General features: G+C 33.3%; 1 protein-coding gene across 1 annotated transcript; it reads left to right on the top strand.

Moving 5' to 3' along the window:
• Window positions 1–553: 553 nt before the first annotated feature.
• On the top strand, window positions 554–3,817 carry LOC144704835 (uncharacterized). Its single transcript, XM_078577381.1, has 3 exons — window positions 554–667; window positions 2,461–2,565; window positions 3,414–3,817. Exons 2-3 carry the CDS (start codon window positions 2,469–2,471, stop codon window positions 3,632–3,634), a joined length of 318 nt encoding a protein of 105 aa, XP_078433507.1. The 5' UTR covers window positions 554–667; window positions 2,461–2,468; the 3' UTR covers window positions 3,635–3,817.
• The last annotated feature ends 9,344 nt before the right edge of the window (window positions 3,818–13,161 follow it).

Below are 13,161 nucleotides of genomic sequence, written 5' to 3'. Positions count from 1 at the left end.
TTATGTACTTCTATTTTCTTCAAATTCCATTATATTAATTTCGTTAAAACATTAATTGTGGTCCACAAGTATGTTGCAATTTCGACATATTAATTTTGACATTTGAGAATAATAGGGACATGTCTTAATTATTCAAGATGTAGCATCTATGGACGCGCGCTAGGGGATTTAAATAATGACGCCTAAGTCAAATTTAAACCTCGGAAGAATTCAGAAATTTCCAATATGGGATTGTGATGGAATGGGAAAAAATAAGTGGATATCGGAAACCGATATCCAATATCTGGTATCCATCACGTCCCTATACCTATGGTATCCGGTACCGATATCCGTCTAACCCTCAAAGAAGGATATTGTTCGATATCCGATATCCTGCACTGTCCCATTTTTTCCCGGATATCGTATATCGGATACCGAATGACGGACGGATATCGGTTGGGGGAACCCTAAGTGCGGTAGACAATATTTTCCATTCCCTAATGGTGGGGATTATTTCCATTGTTTGTATAACTAATGCATGTTATTTTTATAAAGTTCTAAATGATCTAATAGGAATTATTTTGTGGTTTGATATTATAGATTAATAAATACCGCTGCTTTGCCGTTGCTGATCTGTGTAGAAGATCGTCTTCGCCGGCGGAGGTATTCAATCTTCTTCAGTTCGAAGGTAAATATATCATCTCAATCTACATCTCTGAACATTTTTGATCCATTCCTCTCATTTGTCATGATTTCGTGTTTGTATCCTAAGATTGTTCGCCCGAATCCCGAGTATAATTTTTATACGACGGTGAATAGAACGAGAAAATGCGATCTTTTCGAATTTTGTCTCTGGTGACGCGTTTTCCTTGTTGTAATTGGAGTGTAACAGTAATACCCAGTCGAGAATGAGAAAGATGTGGCAGAAATTTTGTTATTTAAGTTCTGCCGCCTTGATTAAGAATCGGAAGCGTAATATAGGCAAGGTCCATTGTTTCATGATTGTAGTGTCGTCGTCTTTGAAGGAGTTCTCATCCTTTTTTTTTCATAATCCTTGATCGTTAATCTGAAGGAAATAATTTTATGATAAAGTATTGCGTTTCATGATTGTAGCCTGATTAATCTGCGCTGATCTCGAAATCTAAATTACCATGAGAAGTATAATCTTCTTATTCCAGATAACAAATTGGGGAAAAATAACTGGCTTGAATGAATCTCCTTAAATCATCGTCATAATGCTCGCAGTGGTAACAAATCAGCTTCTTCTGTCTCCTAACCTCGTCTTCTTCAATCTGTCATCTGTGATAGATTTCTATTTCTCGCGTATATGTTTATCTCTTTAGATCAGTGTCATCATTACTCATTCATTAGTTTCAATTATCCCGCGGGAATTTAATCTTTATTTGTTTTTTTAAATATCAGTTTTCTATGCAACGCCATCAGTTTTTCCTTTGAGGCCATTAATTTATTGCCTTCTCCCTCCCAACAAATGATGGAGTTTCTCTGCTTTTGTATTCATTTATTGAATATTTTGCTAATAATCCTCGGTATAATCAATCGTAACTTTTTAAAAGAGATGGCATAAAATCGATGATCATAGAAGCAAACTATATTTTTTACTGTCGTTTGAGTATTTTAAATATTATTTAACGCATTATCTTTACAAACCATAAACCAGAGGTAGAGAAAGCTCGCTTATCTTCTCTTTGCATTGTACTTGTCTCTAAAAGATTTCTTGATGTCTTTTTTTCCATCAGAAAATGATAGTCTTTAATGTTTTTGGCTGGATGAGGAAAATTTCATGAACAGGAATTAGAATATGCTATTGAAGTTCAGAACGTGTAGGGATCAAATTTCTGAGGAAAGCCAAACTCAATACTTGATTTCCAAATTTCGTTAGCAGAGGCCAGTTATTTATTTCTGTGATTATCCGACATTATAAACAAGTTTTTTGAGGTTTGCTGGCCATGGTCAGCAGTTTGCAATTCAAATTTCGTGGAAGAGAAAGTCATCGACGATGTAAAACCCTGGACCTTTCTGGAAATAATCATAAACAAGAATGCATTAATATGAATAGCTTTGACACTCATGTAAATAAAGATTATCCAAGTGGAAGAGGACAGAGTTTTTAAGCCTTGTTCGATGAGTCATATTCTGTTTTTAAGCCTTGTTCAATGAGTCATATTCTAGTTTTTTCCGACGTCCTTTTTTCTATCTTTCTTTCGGAGTTGTTGGCTTTCACATGCAACTTTCCTTGTAAAATATGAAAAAAACTACATTTTGTCGTACATTTTTCCGCCAAAAGTGTGGTAACAAAATCCCAGAGGCTCGAATTCTCCAGAACTTGGTTGCTCTTTCATCAATATTTTTGAATTGTTATTAGTATGCTTATACTCAAATCATCTTGCTGATTTGATAAAAAATTTCATTTCTGTCATAAAACATTGCTTCATTCCTTATATGGGCATTCTTGTCATCTAGGTCGAACAATGTCTGGAGTAATTCAGAAATTTCTCCTTGCTTCTGTAGCCATGTGGATGGCACCCATTGGGATTCTACTTTGCTTTAACCATAAAATTTTCCCAGGTAATGAACTATCTGATACGATTTCTACCTGTTCTTGTTTTCATTTTGAATGGTCTCAAATATTGAACCTTGAATTTTCTATCCTTCGATCACAGTTTTTGCATAATTTCTGCTAGAGCTTGAATTAAAAAAGGTTATGTATATTTTCCTTCGTTTGGGCTCCAGATGAATCGCTGAAAAAATTCAGAAAGGCTTTTTCAGAGCTCCTTTCAGACACAATGTAGATAAATCTCAGAAGAAGGCGTCAAATGACTGTAGATTTGATCTCTTTTTTTGCTCTTCTTCTCATTTAAGGTACGAACAGACGTTAATTAGAACAACCAAATCTGCTTCATTTCAGTTGAATTGTCCAAGATTTACATATCTAGTAATGAATATCGAATCGGCCCATGATTTTACTTAGAGTCGGTTCATCTGCTTCCTTATATCACGATTACCCGATTCATATTATATTTTATCTATATATTTTCATTTTTTATATTTTGAGTGATTTAGAACCAGGTCTCATGTTATTTACTGAATTATTTCCTGAGAACTATACGTTCTTTTGTTGCTATCTGTTCATTCGATCATGATTGCCCAGTTCTGATTTCTCTTGAATTTGTTTATCTCTTTTTTTCGTTTTTTCATTGAATTGAGATTTTCTGAAAGAGGATGACTGTCAACTTTTGAAAGATTAAATAGAATACAGGGATAAAATTATAGAAATCATAAATTTGGGCTCAAGTTACATAATTTCATCTGTCTTGAATAGGCAGATGGATGATTTTCAATTTTTCATTTAACACCCTACGAAAAACAAATTTGGCATTCTCCCCTTGTCTAACATTTTATGTATTTTAAAACAGGATCGAGCCTGCTCTCGTCGTCCTCTGTGACGCTTTTGAGTGGTTTTCTGGCTGTTATTTCTGTTAATTTAGTTATTGTGATGTATATAATCATGGCTATGCGAGAGCCGCCGACGAGTCAGCCTCAACCTGATGCAGCATTCTTGGCAGATGCCAAGGCAAGCATCAAAAAGCCCATAACAAGTGATGGATCTCCTCAACATAGAGACAAAGAGGACTAGAAACAGCGCATCATGCTCATCATCATCGCCACCGTATGTAGAAGAAAATAATAAAAGATCTTGGTTTGTTGGTTCTTCATTATATCTAGATTTAGCTGCTGTTAGGATTTCAGATGACGAAAAGACAAGGTCAGTTGGCACCAAGAAGATTAAACTTTCTATCTCACTGTTATCATTTTATGACTGCTGTAAATTCTCACTTTTTTTCAAATTCATTAGAAATTACAGAAGGGACGTATTATTTTCATCAATATATAACACAAATATGAACTAATTACTTATCCAAAAAACCTTGAATTTATGAATTGAGGTTTTTCTAGGTGGTGCAAAAATAGAATTATTTATTTTACTCATAATTTGACACTAGTCATTGAGTTTTAGATGCTTCCTAGTATCTTTTATCTCTGATTTATTTCATTTTGAGAGTTTCTGGCTGTTAACTGAATCTTTATCAGACATCTTTTTGGCTCTGAGAAAAAGGTGAAGAGAGTTACACAGTGAAGTATCTATCTTTGGTACAAAAGGCTTACTTTTCACATGTTATATTGATTTTTATACATGTAGTTAATTAGGATTGAAATCGGATGTGATAAAATATTATAACATACAATTTTTTTAAAAAAAGTAATTATAACATAATATACTTGAATGAATACTGGAAGCCAAGTAAATGATCATTGTAAGAGAACGCATTTTGAATGTCCTTCAAACTGATTGAAACATGTATTAGATTCAGAGAGACTTGTATTAATATTAGAGACAGAATCATAATGAACTAAATGTAGAAATTTAGATACAGAGATCGAGTTGGTGTTAATATTGAAACTGAAATATGTTTGAAAGCAATTGGATATTGAAATCAACAACAACTAAGACTAAGATTGGAAGGTAATATCCTCTCCATCTAGATAAAATTGATATTATATATAGTTGATAAGACAAATCAGGTGGATGAACACATCCTAAAAAATTAGTTAGTCAAGAACTCAGTTGGAAGGAAACTTTCAAATTGTGGGCTTGGTGGTCAAAAAAGGGTAATAAAGACATTAACAACTGAAATTAGATTCCTAGATGGCAGGAAGTAATATTTTGGGGGTAAAAAACATGAGAATAAATTTATTTTCATTTGTATTATTTATGTCCAAAAATATGATCCTAGGGCACTGGTATCCTAGAAAGTTGATTGGGAAATACTGACTGTTGCTTTAGGCTTAAAAGTTACCAAATACAAGGTTAGATAAAATCATGTACTTGTTTGTCACACATTATGTTCCCACCTCATTCCTTTCATTATATTATATTTTTGTGGAATATATTTATTGATAGAACGTATTTTTACATTTATTTTAAAATATTTTTTAATTACTTAATTGATTATTTATCTTAGCTTGGCTCCACATTAGTCAACTATCCAACTGGTAAAGTAGAGGAGACCAGGGTGGTTTTGTTAGGTTCAGCCACAATCGAAAGTTTGATACAAGATTCATATAGTGAAAGGAAGAAAAATAAAATAAATCTTTACAAAATGAGTTCCAACATACTTGATGACTGATTCACCTGAAGGATAGTTGAATTTGTTACTGTTTGGTTTGTCGAATGAAATGCTTCTAGCAACACACATTTTCCGCCTCTGCACTTACCCATGCAGGCCTAGTATTTCGTATTGCCTGATCTCTTCTCGATAGGAGAAGCTAAATATTTAATATGGTATTCTGATTAGTGTATTTTATTCTTTCAGGGAAAAAATAAGAAGAAGAGGAAGAGGAGGAAGAAGAAGAAGAAGAAAAAGAAGAAGAAGAAGAAGAAGAAGAAGAAGAACAACAACAACAACCTAAACCTTCAGGATATACCTCACTTAGGACTTAGGGAACCTTTTCTAATTAATGGAACCTTTAACAAAGCCCTTATGCCCATAAAGCCATTAAACCTTATGTGTGTGACCCTTAAGGCCCATATACTAATCTAGCTATACACTCTATCATCCCAATAACTCTATATTGGTTAGCTGAATTAATTAAGTATATCCAACATCTATACTTATTAAGCATGAATTGATTTAACACATTCAATAGGTTGAGTTTCCAGTGCGTGAAGTGACAAGATACAATGTGTATTCCATAAGTATCTAATTATTTTATGAACATTTTCATGAAATCTAATACTATTTTACATCCAGGGTAACAATATTTTGACTCCCATTATTAGGGACCCATATCTTATAGCCAAAGCATAACTATCCATCCATAATATGACACTCATGTTTCAAGTACAAGTATCACTTTGCATTTAATTAAATACCTTGTTGACATAAAGGTACCCAAAAAACTTGGAATTCATACTCATCAATTCAAAAAATGTTTTCTCTCACAATAATTCATTATCTCTCCTTAGTGTCTCCAAAGAAATAACTAAGGGATTAATAATCCTTACCATATGAACACAAGTAGATTTTACTGCTCTAACAGGATAGTTTAATGTCCTTCTCAAACATCCTAGGGATATGAATCTTTAAGATACTCAGTTAAAGATATTTAAGTGACATATTCAAATACCACCATATTTTAGTTATTATATTACAAAATTTTGGACTTCTTTATATCTATTAATCACATTTAAATAATAAAGAATATAATTTGATGATATTCAAGCACGAAGTAGGTGTGTCAATCATTAGGAGACCATTAACTCCATCAATATCCTTCTTAGACTAATGGAAATCATTAATTTACACCATGATTGAGACCTTCAAGTGATTCTTAAAAAAATGGAGCACACAAATTTACTTCAAGCTATGCATGCAGTATAAACAGAGGATCTGAATTCCTAAAATTTTGTACTTGAGTAAAAATATCGATCTACATAAAAATATGCAAGTTTAGAATTAAAATTTCATATATTTAGAGAAACAAAAGCTATCACCAATGGTTTTAATTTATCTTTTTTTTAAAATAACTAATGGGATATATTTAATGCCTATCACTGAAGTAATTATGAAAATAAAAAATATTAAGGAAAAATCTATTTAAAACTCTCCAAAAAGGAAAATGAAAAATAAATGCTTAAGAAGCCAATATGCATAGGAATTATCCAAAAAAAATTAATTTATTCGAAAATGATATCACAAAAAGTTGATTTCTTAGGACATTATTAAATATGATAACAATTTTAAGGTAAAGAAATCACGGGCCATTATGTATATGAACATCTAGTCATCGACATAACACTGATTTTTATTAAATTTTAATTTCTAGATGCACGAACTTATATGAGGATTGGTCTGTAGATGACACTGTGTGATCACCGTCTCCAAATACTTTCATCCATTCTTGAATTTTACCGATTTACAACATCAAATGATAAATGATATGAAATACATGTTATGTGTCATGATGACTATAATGTCTCTTGCTGAAAAACAAGAGATTGGATGGGGCAACCCCGTTCACTTTAACCAAAATTATTTTTTAATTTTTTAAGAATAAAATCAAAGTTATTGAACTTTTTAGGTAGTTATAAATTCTGATGAAGTTAAAAAAAACTGTTCTAAAAGGTATCATTTTTCAGGTCTCTATGAATTTCTCTCAATATCCGTGTTCATTTATCTTTATCTTTATAAATATTTTTGAAATACCTTGTAAGAGAAATATTTATTGAATCACATATTCCAAGAAATATTTATTCAATCCACCTTTTGTTGCTTATTCATCCGCTTTATTGATAAGGATCACACCTCCATCCTTATCGCTCTACATTTCTACTTGTTTTTATCCCTATCTTCATATCTTTATCTCTCTCCATACATTTCTCTGTTTCCATCTCCACCTATAAACCTTGATCACACTCTCACTTTATCTCTTGATCTTTGTGTATAATTTTTTTCTCTACGGATAACTGTATCTACCTAATTCTATTTCCTTCTTTATATCCATATATATTTAACTATCTATGTGTTTCTCATATTATCTTTATCTGGATTTCCAATTGCAGTCCTCTCCGTACATTTTAAGAATATATTTTCATTCAATGGAATGGGCTCGGTAAATCATATTTTTAAGCAGGAAAAATATTCAGAGCAATAAAAAGGACATACATTTTTACTTTTTCCAGATCATGATAAAAAAAAATACGAAACAAATTTGGTGGTCACATTTTCTGTGTCATTAGATGTGAATCCCTGCCCTTTTGTGAAATAGAATAATTACAGATATCATATGGAATAATATATAAAATAAACTCAGAAAGTGGTATTTGAATAAAAGCAAACATATTCTGGCCCAAAACGTGGTCAACCTTCCCGCAGGCTGTGTGCATGGGGCAGGTTCGTGAGGTCTGTCTTCTTGTCAGACTCGTGATCTAATTCTGCTAAAATATATAATTCTAAAGGGAATGTCATTCTTTTCTAGATGTCAAAGAAATTTGTTTTCCTGTTATTGTGTCTCGTCATCATTACTGAAATATATCCTGTAATGAGGAAGAATTCTGTTAAATAGTGATCATTGATGTAGTAAGCATCACTAAATACCAATAAGTCATAAGATATCTGCTTATTTCTTTCCCTTGATCATGAAGATGGTTTCATAATTTTTGCATCTCTAGATTCGTAAATTTGTCTTTACTAGCATTGTTGGCTTAAGTGCTTTGATATGTTTAAGAAGTTTTAGTGTACCTAAAGAATTGTTATATTTATTCTGTAATAAGGAATACAAAAAACCAACGATGCATAAAATATCCTCCAATTTCTTTCTCCAGATCGTGAAAATGGTTTAGAATTTTTTAATCTTTCACACACTCTTATACGTTCAAATCTGTTCCAGAAATATTGTTGTATCTTATGAATAATGATATCCCTTCTGTAATAATGAGTCATTTCCTTAACTGTCTGCATCCAAATACTCATGAATAAGCTGAAATATTTTTCGTAAATGTACAGACTAAAATTTTGTAATTTTACATGATCTCAATTGCTATTATCGACAAGTTTTGGTTGTCTTTTAAATTGTGTTTTTTTACTATAAAAATAACTATTTTTAACAAATGAATTTTGAATTGATAAACTATATTCCTCCTGTAAAATGGTGTTCCACTTCAGAAGTCACTTATATTGATGGGAGTTTATTGCAGCTAGAGAGTTATTTTTTGGAGTAATGCATATTGGTTTTCTATCTGTTAGATTGCCTATCATTTCTATTCTCTAATTTGAACATCATTTTATCTTGTTCTGAAAACACTAGAAGAAAAAAATCCATGATCCACATTTCTTCATGTTCAGGAATATCTTGCACCCTACTATTGTGGCAGGATGCCTCAACGTCATATTCACCATGTACCACATTTGAGAATATGCATTTTTAATATTTTAATCTGATCATATTTACATGTTTATTTGCATTAAATCACTCATATTTGCATGTTGTCCATCTTAAAATGATTAAATCTATTTTTAGAATAATTTTTGAGTTTTCTGCATTTTATGCGTTTTTTGGAGATTTGTTTAACAATAGATTCTAAAAGAATATAGTTTTGGAGACATAATATGATTTTTCTGGAATTTGTAGATATTAAAATTGGAAAGATATGATTTTTCTAAGTTGGAATATATATATATATATATCTATATTTAAATATATTTATATGTATTTTTTGGGTTTTTATTTTATTTTATATGAATTTTAGAAGATAATTAAAGTCTTTATTTCAAGCCGCCACATGTCGTCATTCGGTTCGTTGAACGGCGACGAATTAGAACTGATTATAATGAATGGCAACAACCAATCATTTGACTACCATTATGGCATTGCGAAAAACGATGCCATAATGGCATTCAACTAACGATTTTGGTTTTTTCTGCGCAGGGCTGACGAGGATGAATTAAAAAAGGAGGCCTTTTTTGTAATAAATGTGTGTGTGGACCGAGGCCCAAATAGACAACATTGAGCTTTTCTTCTCTCCCTTTGAAAATAAAAAAAAGTGGCGGTTGGGCGACGTGGCGCAATGGCATGGTGCCACGGGTACACGTGGCACCCACACGTACATGTGGCACGCACATGTCTATTTTTAATTGGATGAAAAAAGGAAAATTGCTGACATAGCGCGCGCTAACGCTGCGCCACATTGGCTGCGAAGAATATTACAATAAAATATATTTAAATAAGCCATATAATCACTCTTTTGTCCTTTCCTCCCCTGTAGGTACACATGGCACGTTCAGAAAGCACGCGCGTTGAAGACGAGGAAACATCGAATTCAAGCGATTTGACCATTTAACAGAAACAAAAACTGATGAAGCGTTAGCGACGCTGATGAGCCGAGAGAAAGAAATCAAGGGCTAGAATTGGTTCAACCTCAAATGGCTCTATCTTTTGATCTACAATTTTATTGAGCTGAAATTTTCAGCACTGCTTCATCTCCCCCTCCTCTTTCCATCCATACCCTCTGATCTATAAATAGAGGCCTGGATCACTTTGAAAGGCATCTTGAACTTGCTTCCTACTTATGTGGGCTGATTGAAAGATAATGAGTTTTCAGATCCCTCAAATGTGTTCTTAGTGCCCTGGGTGTGTGGGGAGAAGCATAAGAGAAGAGGGAGAGTTTTTCACCACTCGCAAATCGCCATGATCCTAGCGGAACGTAAGGTTCTAAGGTAAGTGCCTTCGCCTAATGTTGCTCTTTTCTCGACACCATTATTAGCTTAATTAGGGTTTCTTATTCTCTTTTCACTATTCATTCACTCCCTTACATACCCACTGTCTTGTCTATATCTTTTACATCACACCATTCCTACATTCAATCACTATCGTATCCTTCTCACTCTCTAGCTCATCCAGATATGGTTATGCATAATTCTACGTTCACTTCCACTGTTCTTGCTAATTGAATTTGAATTATAGCTATATACAATATAGTACTTGATATTACTATCTCGCCTGCTCTGCTCTAGTATTAATCTTTTCTCGCATCATTAATCACTATAATAAGAATTAAATCATTAATCATCATTCCTTCTGGAGACGATCCGTACTTAACACTAACTAAATATTCGTAACTAAGTACCGTCAATTATATTTTTATTTAATAATCTCAATTACCAATGATGAATTAAACCCCTAAAGTTGAGATTATCAACATTCACATCTTATCAGAAAGCGTTTTCAAGCCTTTAACTGCAGCACCGAGCATCCTGACCACATGAGTTGTTTACATGGGATTTTTCCCTGCTCTCGTTTAACTGCAGCACATATGAACACATCCTCTGTCTCCCTTCACACAGCCCCCTTCTTGATATGACAATTTGTGGGAGGAGGGCAGATAAGCACAAGAGGTTCCAGCCTATGCTACCTCTGCCACTAATGGTGAGCCTCTAGCCTATGGTGTTGGCTTTCTTTAATCATGCACACTTCTAGTAAATCCAAGTGAGGATAAATTATTGTCCAACTACAAATATCAAGCATTGGGGAGCTTGCTTCAACCCTTATGGGGGATTTGTTTAATTGAGTATGTTTCACTCATGACCTTTCTTAACAAACCCATCTGCTTGTCTGGCACATATCTATTTTCAACTTTTCCCTTTAGAAATCCAGGCTTAACATCTAAAATGGCACATTTCCCATTATTCTATTATTGAAAGTTCCACGAGCACTCCGTTGGTTTCAATCCTTTCTTCTACAGCGAATACTTTGACATAATCTCAGGCTGCAACCTTTGAGAATATCCCTTCACAACCATTCTCGCCTTTAATCTGATTACTTCTGCTCTGACATTCCTTTTCATCTTGAATATGCACTTCATTCAGGTCAATGAGTTTGTAATATGCTAAAGGCAAAACAAGTACCCATGTACAATTTCTTTCAGTTACATACATTTCTTCTTGCATACCAAGCCTCCAAAATAGCATTGCTTCCGTCTAAAAGGTTTTGTACCTCGTCTAACACATATTTTAGGATTAGAATTCTTCTGAGTTGTTTCATTCTAGATCTGATCTATAGTTCTGAATTTTCTTGGTCATTCTTCTTCAGAGGTTGGATTCTCACATTTTCTGAAGAATGAATGCCAGCTTCACCACATCCTCCATGCTCCATAATAGATGAATTTTCTAGAATCTGCTCATAGTCATCAATAGTGAGATCCAAAAACTAAGAAATTTTGGATGTACCTTCATACTTGACTTTATTGATGTCTCCCCAATTCCATCGACTTTCTTCTTGAAATATCACATCATTGCTAATATGAAATTTGGTAGGTTCCAAGACCATAACACCATTACATATTTTATCCATTTGCATTGTTAATTAAAGTCATGGGATAACTTTATTCATTGAGTCTCCTTTATTATTTTCCAAGGACCTACACATGAACTAGAGAGTTTAATGCCCATAGATGTTCCACACTCGGTCTTGGGCCAACCCATTTCTCATATAGAGTAGCACCAAAGAGGCTTTTATGGTAGTTGTTCAAAATGTAAACAGTACTTACAGCTTCTCCCCAGAATTTTGGTGGAATATTTTTTATTTAATCATACTTATCACCATGCACATAATGGTCCTACTTCTTATATCAGCAACCTCATTTGTTTGAGGAGAATATGCAGCCATTAGTTGTCATTGGATTCCATGATGATCATAATACATATATAACACATATGAGGTAAAGTCCCCTCCATGATCAGTTCTGAAAGAATTAATTGTGATAGATTTTAATGCTTGGACCAAAGACTTTTACAATTTAAAGGTGTCAAATGGCTCAGACTTTGCTTAATAATCATTACCCTCATTAGCCTGGAAAAGTCATTGATAATTGACATAATATAATCACTCCTCTCCTAATTCTGATGGACCAATTGGCCCATCCAAATCACAATGTATCACTCCAGAAGTTTTATTTCTCTTTGAGACATTGATGAAAAGAACAGAGTTCTATGTTGTTTCCTAGAAACACGGCTTTGAAACATTTGGCCGAGTACTTCAAATAGAGGCACCACATTAACAAACTGCTTTCAGGCCAGCTGTATGAGTGACTTGAAATTCAAATGACAAATGTTGAGGCCAAAGCTATTCTTAAGATATCTTTTCATTAGCTATGAAACACCTGTTATTGTCACTTAGTTTCAAAGGGTGTAATATCCTGTGACATTGTCTTACTATGAGTAGATTCCCACGCGAATCATAGATAGATAACATTCCAGATTCTGGAACAATTGATTAGCCTTCTGCATCTAGTAACCCAATATTCAGAATCTTGGATTCTAAGTTGGGAATATAAATAACATAACTTAAATTCAAGATCGTACCATTTTTATTGGGTTAACTAAAGTGTTACCACCTCTGCCAATAATCTCCATCTTCAAACCATCTCCAAATGACACTCTTGGTGTTGAAATTTCTCGAAAGTCTTGAAATAAGCTCTTGCTAATTTTCATATGACTTTTTGCGCCATTATCAAGATACCATATATTTTCTTCAAGAGGCTGACAAACTACAACTTGAAGAAAAATTTCTTTAACATCATCAGAAATTGTTTTAAGCAGAGCATAC

Source organism: Wolffia australiana, chromosome 6 (assembly GCF_029677425.1).
Source record: "Wolffia australiana isolate 7733 chromosome 6, ASM2967742v1".
Classification (NCBI taxonomy): Eukaryota; Viridiplantae; Streptophyta; class Magnoliopsida; order Alismatales; family Araceae; genus Wolffia; species Wolffia australiana.
This window is presented reverse-complemented; position numbering and strand designations above follow the sequence as displayed.